Source organism: Amblyomma mixtum, chromosome 1 (genome assembly GCF_055824585.1).
Source record: "Amblyomma mixtum isolate Tamu chromosome 1, ASM5582458v1, whole genome shotgun sequence".
In the NCBI taxonomy this organism is placed as follows: Eukaryota; Metazoa; Arthropoda; class Arachnida; order Ixodida; family Ixodidae; genus Amblyomma; species Amblyomma mixtum.
The window spans coordinates 283,834,686-283,849,438 of record NC_143012.1 but is presented as its reverse complement, the minus strand read 5'-3'; the positions used below and the strand labels follow the sequence as shown (position 1 = coordinate 283,849,438).

General features: G+C 51.2%; 1 protein-coding gene across 8 annotated transcripts in view; it reads right to left on the bottom strand.

Annotated features, from left to right (window-relative positions):
* LOC149371922 (uncharacterized) overlaps positions 1-14,753 on the bottom strand; it is a 636,308-nt gene that overhangs the window by 16,557 nt on the left and 604,998 nt on the right. For 7 of the 8 annotated variants that reach the window (XM_089566243.1, XM_089566242.1, XM_089566246.1 and 4 more), the window contains one exon: positions 10,532-10,669. The exons of the other annotated variant lie outside the window; for it this stretch is intronic. In XM_089566243.1, coding sequence (XP_089422369.1) covers positions 10,532-10,669 — 138 coding nt within the window. The remainder of the gene's footprint in view (positions 1-10,531; positions 10,670-14,753) is intronic. 8 annotated transcript variants of the gene reach the window in all.

Below are 14,753 nucleotides of genomic sequence, written 5' to 3'. Positions count from 1 at the left end.
GTATAAACACACACATACCACACACCGCGGGCTCTCCTACGAGTTCCGCCCAGCCCTTCTACGAAAAGAGGGGCGGCCCGGGGAAGTGGAGAGGAAAGTGCGCGATTTCCCCACCACTTATATAGGCGGAACCTTTGATTCCGCCGTTTGGACCCCTCGCCTCGGGTCCCTTTCTGGCTCCCTGGCAGCACAGCACGCCTCTGATTTACTGTCTTCATCTCTGGCCGTATTTCTTGTTAAGCCTACCCCCCTCCCCATTCTAACACTCCGGCCGCAGGAATCCACCGCTCTTCATCTTCTTCATCCGTCCATTGCATTTATCGCGTGTCTCGTATCCCCGCTCGCCACGGGAGGTGGATGATACCTGCGTACGCATTTTCTTTCACCGCCCAGCACGCTCTTACCTTGGAACGTGTTGTGCGCGGCGTGTGCGAGAACAAAGCTATGAGGTTATGACTTTCTGTCCATAGCTCCTACGGATTTCCATGTTCAGGCACGCACGAAACTTATTAGATTTCGGTAGTAAAAAAAAAAAAAAAAAAAAGCGGGGGGTGGGGAGGTTCGTGAATTTTGTGTTTCAGTCATAACGGGACAATTAACGCACCAGCTCATTTCATTAACAAAAGCACAAAGGTCTCGCATTTATTTTATTTATTTACGCACTGTATGCTGGCAGGGCGATCATGCAACGCGTCCCTTTGCGCCGCGGCGCGGCGAAAAACTAAGCTGTAATTACACTACTGCAAGAGGTGCCCTGCCAAAGCCACTCGCGATTCATACTCACAATTTCTGACAAGCCAATTGAGCGTCGGCACCGCGGGTGCGCCGTCAAAAGCAGGAGCAGTCCATGCCGAATATCAGAGAAGTCTCAAATTGACGAAATCTGACGAAATCTCGTCTGGTCGGGTAGTAGATTCATATGTGAAAACAAAGGAATAACGCTGACCAAAAGGGAGTCGTTAAAAGATGTAAAACAACTCCCTTTTGGTCAGCGTTATTCATTTATTTTCATCAAAGAAGCTTCCGATCGTCAAACTTCTAGCGTACTGTTGTCGTCAGGAGGTGCAGCAGTTCTGACTCGGTCGGGCGCTAAGATTTTCAAATGAACTTATCGCGTTTACATTAACGCGAAAGAATGCGGCTTGAGTCGATTTTTCAAAAGAAAGAGCCGGTTTTTAAGAATGAAAGATGCGGCTCCTCCTATACTCTCCTCCTGTTTTTGCCTTTTACTTCAAAAAGTGGACTCGATTCGATTTTTGTCGTATTCATGAAAACGTGGCCACTGTTCTCAGCTTGTCGAAAACATCTACATGCATCCTGTTGTGCCTGGCTACTGGCAAGACCGGCATGCAAGCCGTCAGCGGGAAGGCGCAAGCTTTCGAAAGGCATCAAAGCCAGCGCGCTGACAGGCCCGACGCGCGGAGTGGGGTCGGAGCCAGCTTTTACCTCATTCGAGGGACAGAAAATTACCTTCCCCTTTCGCCAACGCACATTTACAACGGACGGCTGCGTCAGGGTTACCGTGCGTAATTACTGCAGACCACCACTTACTAACGCCAATGCCTGGCTAAACGGTCCGGCATGGGCAGACCCATGACTCTGTTCATGGGGTAAGCGCAGCGGAGAGGACGTGACTGTCGCGGCTCGGCAAACAAAGGCGCCCGGAAAAGCGACAATGCGGTTCTCTCGCCTTCGAAGAAGGCCGAGGCGACAGGAGGAACCAGTTAACCCGATCCAGCTGCACTGCTGCGATTGCTTCACTCTCTCCACATGAACGACTGCCAAGAGGTGCGTGGTGACGCCTTCTGACGCCAGCGGTGCTTGAAGATGCGGCCAGCTGACCTCCTCATTGGCCAGTGGTTAAATAGTTGACATCCTGAACTTAGGAACTTGAGGGAACAGTTACGCTTTAAAGGGCCCGTGCCCACCCCAGCGCCGCAGACACTCTCTACCTCTCTTTGAGCGAGCCTCCTCTCCTTCCATTCCCTCCTCGAAATTCTTCTCTCCCGCTCCTCGTCGAGTAGGCTCGGCAAGGCAAAATCACCCCTTCCTTCTCCGGTGTAAGCCGGAGGCGTGGTGTCTGTGGAGTGCGTCACAGGGCGACGTCATGGCCCCGCCTTCAATAGAATTCTTTTCTTGGTTTTTGCATTTTCTCCGCACACTGAACGATCGAGAGGCGCGATCGGCTCGACCACCTAGACTTGTTAGCGAGCGCATCCTTTCATACATCTGTTTGTCATTCCCAGTTAACGAGCCACCTTTTCATTTTCTTTTAGGCCTCCCCACCGTTTCACGAGCGGAGGGGCGGAAGTCGGTTGTGTTCGAAACACACGGCGAAGCGCGGACCCGGCAACCGCCCGTTTGCTTTTCTCCATGCGTGTTTGTGTTCTGTGTGTTTGTGTCTTTTCTCCGCTCCAAAGCATATGTCATTCATTGGAGTCAAGGCGTACGCAAGATGCACGAAAGATAAGCGGTGTGTGTGCGGAGCGGTGAAGTGGGCGAGCGAGGGAAAGGCTCTGCTGCACTACTAATTAAAACCTTGTTTTGCTTTTCTCCATGCGTGTTTGTGTTCTGTGTGTTTGTGTCTTTTCTCCGCTCCAAAGCATGTCGTTTTGCTTTTCTCCATGCGTGTTTGTGTTCTGTGTGTTTGTGTCTTTTCTCCGCTCCAAAGCATGTCATTCATTGGAGTCAAGGCGTACGCAAGATGCACGAAAGATAAGCGGTGTGTGTGCGGAGCGGTGAAGTGGGCGAGCGAGGGAAAGGCTCTGCTGCACTACTAATTAAAACCTTGTTTTGGGGGGCTCGCATAGAAGAAAAGAAACTGAGAAGGGAGCGCGCACGCAGAGCGTCTCGTGACGTGATCACGGCGGGGGGGGGGGGGGGGGGGGGAGGGGGGGGCGAACCAACTCCCTCAGTTTTACTATTTTTTTACTTTTTATGGCTAGGGTTCAAGGCTGTCGCCACACGCTCCCTCCGCAGTTTTTTTTTTTTTTGTTCCTTCATGCGGGTTTGTAGGCATGAGCCAGAACAGAAGGCGCTGCGGAAAGCCTTGTGCAGACGACGCGACGCCAAGGCTACGCCCAACCTTCTCCCGTCAGTCAGAACGATGCACCAATGGAGTGCCTTTAGCGAAAGTAGCCCCCCTTGACGTCAGCGGGGTGCAGAGTAGTGGGCCGGGCCCGTTTTTGAAGGAAGGAAAGAACGAACGGGCTTTGATTTGAATTTTCGCAGCTTTTCGGGGCGCGCATGGCTCTAGTATTTTGCAGAGGTTATCTTCGATGCCTCATCTATGCAGTGGGCTTGTTTTTCAAAAATGTCCGGACCCTGGGCAGTGGCCCTTTAAAGGGCCTGTGCCCACCCCAGCGCAGCAGACACTCTCTACCTCTCTTTGAGCGAGCCTCCTCTCCTTCCATTCCCTCCTCGAAATTCTTCTCTCCCGCTCCTCGTCGAGTAGGCTCGGCAAGGCAAAATCACCCCTTCCTTCTCCGGTGTAAGCCGGAGGCGTGGTGTCTGTGGAGTGCGTCACAGGGCGACGTCATGGCCCCGCCTTCAATAGAATTCTTTTCTTGGTTCTTGCATTTTCTCCGCACACTGAACGATCGAGAGGCGCGATCGGCTCGACCACCTAGACTTGTTAGCGAGCGCATCCTTTCATACATCTGTTTGTCATTCCCAGTTAACGAGCCACCTTTTCATTTTCTTTTAGGCCTCCCCACCGTTTCACGAGCGGAGGGGCGGAAGTCGGTTGTGTTCGAAACACACGGCGAAGCGCGGACCCGGCAACCGCCCGTTTGCTTTTCTCCATGCGTGTTTGTGTTCTGTGTGTTTGTGTCTTTTCTCCGCTCCAAAGCATATGTCATTCATTGGAGTCAAGGCGTACGCAAGATGCACGAAAGATAAGGGGTGTGTGTGCGGAGCGGTCATGTGGGCGAGCGAGGGAAAGGCTCTGCTGCACTACTAATTAAAACCTTGTTTTGGGGGGCTCGCATAGAAGAAAAGAAACTGAGAAGGGAGCGCGCACGCAGAGCGTCTCGTGACGTGATCACGGCGGGGGGGGGGGGGGGGGGGGGGGCGAACCAACTCCCTCAGTTTTACTATTTTTTTACTTTTTATGGCTAGGGTTTAAGGCTGTCGCCGCACGCTCCCTCCGCAGTTTTTTTTTTTGTTCCTTCATGCGGGTTTGTAGGCATGAGCCAGAACAGAAGGCGCTGCGGAAAGCCTTGTGCAGACGACGCGACGCCAAGGTTACGCCCAACCTTCTCCCGTCAGTCAGAACGATGCACCAATGGAGTGCCTTTAGCGAAAGTAGCCCCCCTTGACGTCAGCGGGGTGCAGAGTAGTGGGCCGGGCCCGTTTTTGAAGGAAGGAAAGAACGAACGGGCTTTGATTTGAATTTTCGCAGCTTTTCGGGGCGCGCATGGCTCTAATATTTTGCAGAGGTTATCTTCGATGCCTCATCTATGCAGTGGGCTTGTTTTTCAAAAATGTCCGGACCCTGGTCAGTGGCCCTTTAAGAGAACACGTCAGTGCATGTCTCTTCTTTACTCCTGCCCCCGTGGGCCTGTACAAAGTGCACAAAAGGTCTATGGTTGCTTTTCTTAACCCCGTCTCCCGCTTCTTCTGCACCGCTGTAGCCTTGACCACGCAACCCGAGTTCAAACTATACACACAAACTGAATCACATAACTATACCTCGGCTTCGATAATTTGTGTGTAGTCAAAGCGAACCAAGCCTGAAGCAATTAGCACTAGAACGCAGCTTTGCATACGTTATGAATGCTTCGTTCCAAGTTGCGTGCACATATTCTGCTTAGCGCACGCGTCAACTGTCGAGATGCAACGAAAAAACCGCAATGGAATATCGCTCAACAGAAACAAAGTTTCGCGCTCGCGACAGAAGTTATACTTCCCACCTCAAAAGAAAAAAAAAACAAAAAAAAACACGGGCTGGCTGGTAGGTAAAGTCTGAACCCATAAGCCTCTACAGTTAATTTCTCTTCCTGACACATTTAGGCGGTATCAGAACTGCAGGGGTCGGCTTCCAGAAAGCTTTGCTCACGTAAGAGAGGCCCGAGATCCGTCGGATAGAATTCAAGAACAAAGCGGTTTTTCCCCGTCAAAGGACCCCCATCAGCCAATGGCGTCGACCGGTTCTCAGGAGCCTGCTAGCGTGACAATGCAGGGCGCGGCCTGATAACGCAGGGAGGAGACTGTCCCCAACTATGGAGGGCGGGGACTCCCTGCAGTGTCACTCTAGCAGGTTCATGAGAATCGGCCGACGCCATTGGCTGGAAGGGGATCCTTCAACAGGAGAAAGCCGCTTCGTCTTGAGTTGCATCCAACTATGTTCCAAGAGAAAAAAAGAAATCGCGCAATGCATTTATGCGGGACAGAGAAGTAAGTTTCGCGTGTCTCGCGCAAAGTTTCCTCATTTATCTATGCGCTTTTAGTGATGGACAAAGCGAAGACAAAACCTCGCTTTGTGAGGACCTCTTGAGAGGGAACAGGAAACAAAAAAGGTAGGAACGTGCCGTGCTAGAACAATAGAAGCGAGCAGGTACAGCGTAAAAGCGGGAACAAACAAAAACAAAGCAACAGAGAGCGAGTGAGAGTAACAGTCCACGGGCGCAGATTTTCCAAGGGCCTCCTGCATTCAGTGCGGCTGGCGCCTGGTCACGCTTGAAACGTGAAAAGAAAGCCGATAGTCTCTGAGAGCGGCCGCACGCGCAAGAAAAAAGCTTTCATCGCCGCCCATCGTAAACGTCGGGCAGGGGCGGAAAGAAATACGAAGGAACCAACTCGGGTCGCAGAAATAGTAAGTAGACGACAGGAAGAGGGGAAAAGAAAGTTGCCCTGAGGGGGAAAGAAGAAAAAGAGACTCCGAGAGACAGAATAGGCAGCAGCGGGCTAGCCGAGAGTGACTGAAGGCTATTCAAGCGCTGCCGCGTCGGAGACGGCGAGCCAAACAAAAAGCCCGGTGAAAGCTGACACCGCAGCGGTGATGCACGATGATGGGGCCCACGCTGGCGTTCCACGGACGGGATGCGTTAACGTGACCCATCTGCGGCTGCCGCTGCGCTTTTAGATGTTTTACGATCAGCAGCGCGAATCTCAGCAGTGGAAACAGATATTTCGTCGGCGCGCAAAGATGAGCGAGACGAGCAGCCCACAAGAACTGCATGCCACAACTGCACACCAAAACTGCCCACCTGAACAACTGCACAAACCAACGCGGTCGTCTGTATCGCTCAGTGGGGCTGAGCATGAAATTAGGAGAAGCACATGAACGACATAAATTAATCACTGATTCCGACAGGTGTGGCAGACTCCGCGGAAACTCCAAGGGTGTCGGAAACCTGTTCGACCGTACGTATCGTGCTTAGAAATTGCACGCCATGTGTCAGCCATATAGGTATATGAACACCAGTGTAATACGATAGCTAATTATTTTCAAGTCAATAGCGGAAGACAGGATCCACATGCCTAGCACCTTACCCGGTGGCGCCTACAGAGGGAGGGTGCCTTCTCCTCGCCGTATGCCCGTTCACTAACCGAAACCAAAAAGTCCACCGAGGAGGCCGAGAACAAGCTGACCGACTTCTCCGGCAACACGTCCTCGCAACAGTATAACGCACGGACACTACAGGGATTTAGTTAGTGTCTTGGGAAATGTAGCGCCACGGGAAGCATGAAAGGCGCCCGAACTCCTTTCAAGCTCGCTTATTTGCGGTCTTCGGTAATGACGGAATACAGCCGAAAATAAAGAAAAACAACCGCAACAGTGGCCCGGCCAAACGCGTCTCCGCGACCTCTCTTCGCAACACGCACCCCACCGGGCTCGCACACGCACGCGCAATAAATCTCGGTCCGGTAACCTGCGGTGAGCACTGTGTACCTCCGTGCTCCCATGATTTATTGGTCGTTGGGGGGAGGGAGGGCGCAGGAACCGCAGATTCACCGCGGGTCAACCATCAGCGCTATCTCGTTTTCTGACCGCGTGTTCTTCTGTCCTTTTTTTTTTTTTTTGCTAATGTGGCTTCCTTAGGCTTTATTTTCCTTCTCCTTTTTTTTTTTCTCTCTACGCCGCCGTTACGTTTACGGCGCCACCTTTTGACAACCGAACGGCCTATCGGAGGAACAGGTACGCGATCATTCCTCTCCGCCGCTTGCGTCACCACCTGCAACGCGAGACAATGTCCGGCCGCGCGGTCAAGCTTGTAAAGTCGGACCTGCAGACACCGCCCACGATGCTCCTCCACGGCGCATGCGCGCAAGGTTGGCTCTCAGGAGCGACACATCCCAGCAACAAAGCCGGACGCGCCGTAACCGCGAGGTTACGACGTCCGATTGAGATCTCCGCGCGGCCAGGAATCCGTCGCGGAGAAAGACGACGCCGACGATCTACCTGGCTATGCACGTCTCGCCGTTTCAAGAGCATGGAGCGTCTATAAAAAAAAGTAAAAAAGAAGGAGATAAAGAAAGAGAGACGTCGTCGGTGATTCACATCAAGGCTCCCAAAGCCCTATTCCCACACTGAGAAGACACCGGGAGAGTTTATATTCCATACCATAAGATGGAAAGAAATGAGCAGGGAGCATGCTGTTATACTGACCGACCAAATTCCGCTCGCTCTGGCTCGTTTTATGTGCCTACGAGAGTTCGTGCCCCTTTCGTGAATACGGCCCGCGCAGTTTGTAGTCGAGGTACGGGTACTGTAACTTCTAGATGGGCTACTTGGACCTGGCTGGCTGTTCCTGGAAGAGGGGCAGAACGCTCACCGACGCGACACCTACATGCCCGGTTTACGACTCGGCGCCGCAGGACTTTGTTGCCGTTGCACAGCATGGCTCGGAGAAAAGAACCCATCACACAGGTTCACCACGCTGCGGATATTTACGGAGTATTAAACAAGCGCGAGCGGTCCCGGCCGCTTATGTCTCGAGCCAATGGAAGAATGTTTGAACAGTCCATCTCCGCGGGAAAGATACTAGTAGTGGCAGAGACATTAAAAACCGATCTCTACCGAGTAGTTCGCAACAACAAAGAACACTAGGGTACTTGAAATCCTTTTTTTATCATACGGAGATACAACGAAGGAATAAATGGAGTAGCCATTAATTCCGCCATAATAAGTGACAAAAAAAAAACGCTTCGAGAAATACGCGTTTATCTAACGATAGTTTGGTTAAGCATTTTCAACTGCACTGAGGTGATAAACAAGTAGCATGCGCATACTGATCGTGCCGTGCAACTGATCCAAAACCACGCCAAAGAAAAACGACGACAACAACAAAAAAAGAAGACAGCGGTGATTCATATACCCTTCGCTAAATTTTATCAAAATCCCGAGTGACGTAGACGCTAAAAAGCGGCGATATTCACAGCTAATGCGTGGCGTTCCACAGGTTGGTCCTTGGCGGGGATGAAGTTCAGTTTTGGGCGCGACACTTCGCAGACGGAGGACGCGATCATCTTGACACTGTGTGCAATTTATTTCCTCGGTATTTACAGATCAACCAGCAGGACGGAAGCTACAAATGATCGAGTAGGATTAAAAACTTCAGGCCAGAGCTCGCACCTGACGAAACTCTGTCAGCTTAATCGACACCTCTTCCTGATCAGACCCTACTGCTATAGCTTCAAGCTTGGTCAGCTCTCGCGCAGGGTTTCTCCAAGAGCTTTGGATCCCGGCTCCCTAACTGATTTCGCCGTCATTCCCCCTCTGGGGTTGCAGAAAATCAAGTAGTTTTCCGAGCGTCGCAGGTTGGGTGGTGAAACACATTCCTGCACTGGGTCACCGACCCGAGATAGACCTTCTTCGCGGAAAACGGAAAGAAACAAAAAAAAGAATAGTGGCGTAGGTACGTTAGCATGCTTGGCCGACTCGGCCATGAATGGCGCCTCACAAGCGGCCTTGGCATGGGAGCAACCACGGATCCCTGTTACCGGTCGCATGCCTATTTTTCCTGCAAACCCTTTCTTCTCCGGACGCACAAAGCAGTAGGGTTCCTTCAGAATGCAAAGTGTCGTTGTCCCCCGTACCCTGAGCCGCCTGTCTTGCTTACAAAGTGCTTGCAACAAAACAGCTCCCTCATCTACCACCTTGACATCTCATGGACTGAAATCGTCCTCACACTCACAATGCAAAGTCGCATGACTGGACCCATTTTGCTGTTATCGTTACAGTAACATAATCTTGCAACTGTACTACACTCTCGGAAACATCGTCTGGTGACTATTTCTACCTCATCGTTATTACACGCACAGCTGACGCGGAAACGGGATCCTATCCTCTCTTGCTATCGCTCCCCTCAGTACTTCTTGCTATCTTCTTACTGTCCTTTATTCCAGAGGCCCGTGTACTGTGCGATGTCAGTGAACTTTAAAGAACCCCAGGCGGTCTAAATTTCCGGAGCCCTACACAACGGTGTCCCTCATAGCCTGAGTCGCTTTCGGGGTTAAACACCCATCTCTTCATATCGAGCACATAATCAACAACGCTAATCGCATGCTAGGTTACTTACGTCGCAATTTTTTCAGCGTTCCTTCTTCAGTGGAACTTTTGCTATATAAAATACTCAATTGGTTCCAAACTGGAGTATGCATCATCAGTCTGGGATCCTCCTTATGACAGTCATATTACTGCTCTTGAGATGGTTCAGAATAACTCTGCGCGTTTCATCCTCACTAATCACAACCGCACTGCAAGCATAACTACTATGAAGTCTAGCCTTTCTCTTCCATTGCTGTCACTGCGTCGAAAACTGTCTCGTACCGCACTATTTCACATGTTGTACTATCATCCTCAACTGCGCGATCGCCTTATCCCACAGCCATTTTATGTGTCCCATCGTACTGACCATAATCATTAAGTCGGTTTAGTTTCTTCTAACACCAAATATTTTTCTCAGTCATTTTTGCTGCGTACCTCGCGTGACTGGTATCGCCTTTTCATAGATATTGCTGACATCAATAATTTCGAGATGTTCCGCGAATCTATAGCTAGCATTGTATACTCGGGTGTTATTTAAGTTTGTCTCTGTGCTGTATTTTTTAAATCTTATTCTTGTTTTTTCGCTACTACCCCTCTGTAATGCCTCTGGCCCTGAGGGGTACGATAAATAAAAAATAAAATAAATAAGAACAAAACCAAGCTTTATTTCCGCCAGTCACCGCTCGGGTGCTTAAGATCTTTTTGGTATTATTGTAACAATAAGCCACCACTGTATACACTGCGCGAACGGGCTTCAACTTGTTCCGGCCGATTCACTCTACCTACGCGCGATTGCCTCCAAAACACGCTTCGCCTCGTGGATATATCGCCAAGACGAAAGGGATATCGCAGCTTCTCGCGCACGGTGCGCAGCGTCTACAGGTGCTAGCAGATAACGGGCGCCATGCCACACAGCAAGCAAGGAAAGGTTCCAGCGCATGCCACAGCAAACCACAACAGCGCGTGCGTTGAGAAGAAGAAGAACGTGCCGTGCTTGGAAAACCGCGTGTGCCGCGCGATGTACGTTCCCTTCATTACCGTGGGCGGAGTGTGCGCGGCCGTGGGCGACGAGACGGGCCTCGCTGGCACCCGGGGCAGTGCGGCCTCCAGCATGGGCATCAGCAGAAATCCTTTGGACACTGAAGCCGCGGCCATGTACTGACCGCTGAGCCGCGCCTGAATGGAGCACGCGCGCCACACGTGATGAAGGGCCCTTGCGACGGAGGAGGAACGCTTCGGTGGGGTATGGGGGAATGTGCGCCACTGATATCACGTTCGGCCCACGAGGGGGGTCTCGCGATAATGGACCGCACCGCACTCATCTGTTCCAAAACGTGAAAAAGTTGCATCGTTGTCTATCACACAAGCGATATGATACGATTCACTGTATTGTACTGAACGAGAAAGTTGCCAATTATATACAGATGAACCTTGGCATAATGACGTTGAAGGGGCCCAGCGATTACTTCGTTATAGCCGCAGCTTCGTTATAGCCCGTGTTGACCGAGCTTCCAAGGGGAATCGTCATTGCTTCGTTACACCCATTATTGCGTTATAAAACGTTTCGTTATAACGAGGTTCGACTGTACCCGGTTTCGTTGTAGAGCATTTTCGGCTCTTTTGTTTCTCTTAGTTCGACAGCAAATTTCAAGGCTGCTACTACTTCGCGAAGAAAAAAAAATAAAGCACCAAATGCCCAAAAGTTCAGTTATTGAGATTTACTAAAGATTCAAACCTTTCCCTGCGGTCTTTTAAGACTGCTCCGACAAGATAGCAATTCCATAATAACAGCAGTGTCACTTTTCAAGAACAATTTCCTTTTCACGCTGCACATGTATTGCCCGCAAAAAAAAGCAAAGACAGACATAAAAAACGGCACAGTCATGCTATCGTGTTCCTGTTGCATTAACTTCGAGATTAACTTTAGTTTAAAATAGATGTTCTTACTTTCAAATTTATTTCTAGCGAGAGCAATCTTAGATCCAACTCCGCAATCACAAATACAGGGTAAGACCACCCAGACGAATTACCCTATTTGCTCTTAGTTGAAGGCAAGGAAATGACGTTGTCGGTATAAGGCCCATATATTTTTCGTTTCACCCAAACTAACCTAACCACAGCGACGCCTACACTGCATTCGAGCTGTCTCCCAAAATTCAGCTAGTGCTCTAACATTCCACTTAGCAGACACGCTGATATATTTGTCGATGCTAGAAGCGTGTCCCACCAGGCATCGGGTCCAGGAGCACCGCCGCAGTGCCGAAGGAGGAAGGAAACGTGGGCCGGAGACAGGGAGTAGGGGAAGTGAAGGGAAACTGTATTTACATTTTTACATTATTTACATAGAGCGGGACTGAGAATGGCTCTCAGTGGAAGGGCAACGTCTTCGTCAACCGTAGTCGACTGGAGCTAGCAGGCTTCTCTCGGCCACACTCACGGCCGAGTTAAATATCGTCCGGTTTCCCCAGATCCCTGGCTGGGGAAAAATGGTCGACGAGCACTGTCCAATCGGATGGACCGAAGGGGACCTCCTTGTTACCGCCCACGGCTGGGCAGGTGCGAGCTTGTCCACTCTGTCGCAGCTGGGTCGAAGAGAGGGGAAGATTGCTGACTCATCCAGCCCCGCGGGGAAAGGAATCTCCTGAAGTCTTTCAGCAGGGGAATGAACTTGCCTCCCCGCCGATTGCCCAGAACGCGAGTCGGGGACACAGAATTCTTCAATTATCCGCCAGCGTGACGGCGCCGCCAGGTCGCCTCCGCATTCACGGTGGTTGCTCGGACAATAGCTCCTGGGCCTCGCCTGCCTTCGTCGCCGCTGCACTCCGTTCAAGGAATTTCGCTGGGGTTTTGGCTGACAATGGCCTTTGACATCCCTGCCACACTAATCCGCTGAGGCTCGGAGGGGCATTCCAAGCTTCTCACTTCCCATGGTCGTCGCAAGGTTGTCGACCTTGGCGATTGTTCACGGTAGCGGCTTGATCGGGCCCACGTGGTCCGAAGTGGACACAGGTGTGACGGGAACACACAAAGAGAACCGTCATTTTTCATTTCTTGACTTGGTCAGTGACCCAATTTTCCTTTGTGAATAAATAACACAAAGGGAGTTAAAGGGGGGGGGGGGGGGGGGGGGGGGTAGAAACACAACAGCACGTCCGCCGCCCGAAGAGGTCTCGTAGTGGTTGCAGCCAACGCTGCTGCGCGCAGAGACCTGGAGTTGTGTCCGTTCGGCTTTTGGTCACAGCTGGGCCCAAAGGTTCTTCTTGCTTCGTTGACAACTGTAACGGTCTCAACCAGCAAGGTACACAGCCCAACAAGCAGAAAGCGCCAAACCGACTTCAAGAACTGCCAAGCTGTTTTCGGTCAACAAAATCTCTTTAGAGAAAATGAGTTGTAGCGTGAAATTTACGTCCTCCTTCGAAAGTTGACATGTTTGACCAAACCAGAATACACAGAGCTTGTTTAGCCAAAAGGGAGGAAAATTTCCTAAAATTTTGGGGGGTGCCGTAGCACGGTGTATGTCACAGAAAGCCACCGCCCGTGAGAGCACAAAGGGAAGGTGGAGCTGCTGAACACACATACAAAACAGACAAAAATGATTCCCGCTAAAGCAAAAAAAAAAAAAACAAAATACAAATTTGCATAGCGGATTAACGTCCGTGGAGTCAGGAGAGGGCATTACACGGGAAAGCTTCGGCTGAGGCCATCAGCGTTGCCATTACTCGCACCTTTCGGCAACGCATGTGAACTGAGTCCCGCAATGCCAAGCTCCGAAATTTCGCTCTCATTTCGCATAGGAGAGTGTAAAGAACAAAAGACAAAAAACAAGCATTAAACTCAATATGAGATTATGCGTCATATCCGCCCCTTGCGCGGCCGCGGTCCGACAGCTGCTTTAGCAGATGAGACATTGAATAATGCTAGGAATTCTAGCTTGCATTTCTGTACAGGAGTTAAATGAACAAAAAGAAACAAAAGACGGGATTATTCCTCGAATCCGTCTGCAAACGGCGTTGCGATCAGAGGAATTTACTGCTTCCTATTCTTCAGCCGCCCCCTGCGCGGCCGAGGTCCGATAGCTGCTCTAGCAGGTGCAACAGGACACAAGGCTAGGAATTTCAGCTTAGGACCCTTAACTGTTCCTCGTCCAAGTCTCGTGGTTCTGAAGTTTGGCTGACGCTCAGAAAGCAGAACGCGAGAAGGGAACGGACGAGTGCGAATGCCGTGCCAGCGTATCCGTCTCTCTCGGATCGGGTTCGCGCGTCGCGTCCCCTTAGCTTGTGTTCCCTTCAAGCGGCGCGTGCGAACTCTTGAGCGCTGAGGTGCCAAATTGGGGCGGGTAACCGGTTGTCCGGTTTTCTGTGCAGCAGTCAACATGAGGCGCACTTTCCCCTTCATTAACATTCCCCGTTTGGCCACCTCTATACGCCGCCGCTCTGTGGAAACCCTCGCTGTTGGTTTGCGGGGCGCGTCACTAGCCATCGCGGAACCGTCACAGGTTAAGTCGTCGGCGTTCGCCTCATTGTCAGTTTGTGATCCAGCCTGCTCTGGCTCACTACCGTTAGAGTTTATAAGACTTACAGGGCCACGTTTGCCCTCTTCACCCGCGTGCTCTGCTGGCTCTGCGAATTCTGGAGCCTTCGAACTGGTAAGGACCTGCGCAGCATTATCTCCAAAACAAAGGCCTTTTTCTTTGGGCAGCATATCCAAGCGATTTGATAAAATCGAGGGATACTGCATAGGCAGGTTTTGGGAGACGGCTGCCTTGGTCAGACGCAGCTCGAGCGGGCTCTCGTTCGCGACGCGGGCAGTAAGTTGGTCGTGTTCGATACCTTTCCTATCCTTATACTGGCGGTACAGCAGGCCAGAACGGAGCTGGAAAGGTATGTTCTTCCGTGACACACCTATGTCACTTTGGGGACTCAAGTTGCGTAGAGATTGGTCTTTCTCTTGCTCAGCGGTGAACGTTTCCCTGTCCACACGAAGGAGTTCGAGAAAGCCATCTGAGTGAGGCAACACTAGATTCGTAATCAGTTCCTCACCTAGCCCCAGCTCATCACTTGCGCCTGCTTCGAAAGACTCACTATAGCCTGTACTACTGTCGGTACTCTTTACCCCTGTGCTAGAAGTGAGTAAGTCCTGGGCTGGCTCGTCATTAGGTAGCGCGGAGCCGTCACGGGTTAAGTCGCCGGCGTTCGTCTCATCGTCAGTCTTTACTAGAGCTTGCTCTGGCTCATCACCGCGAGAATTTACAGGCTTCGGG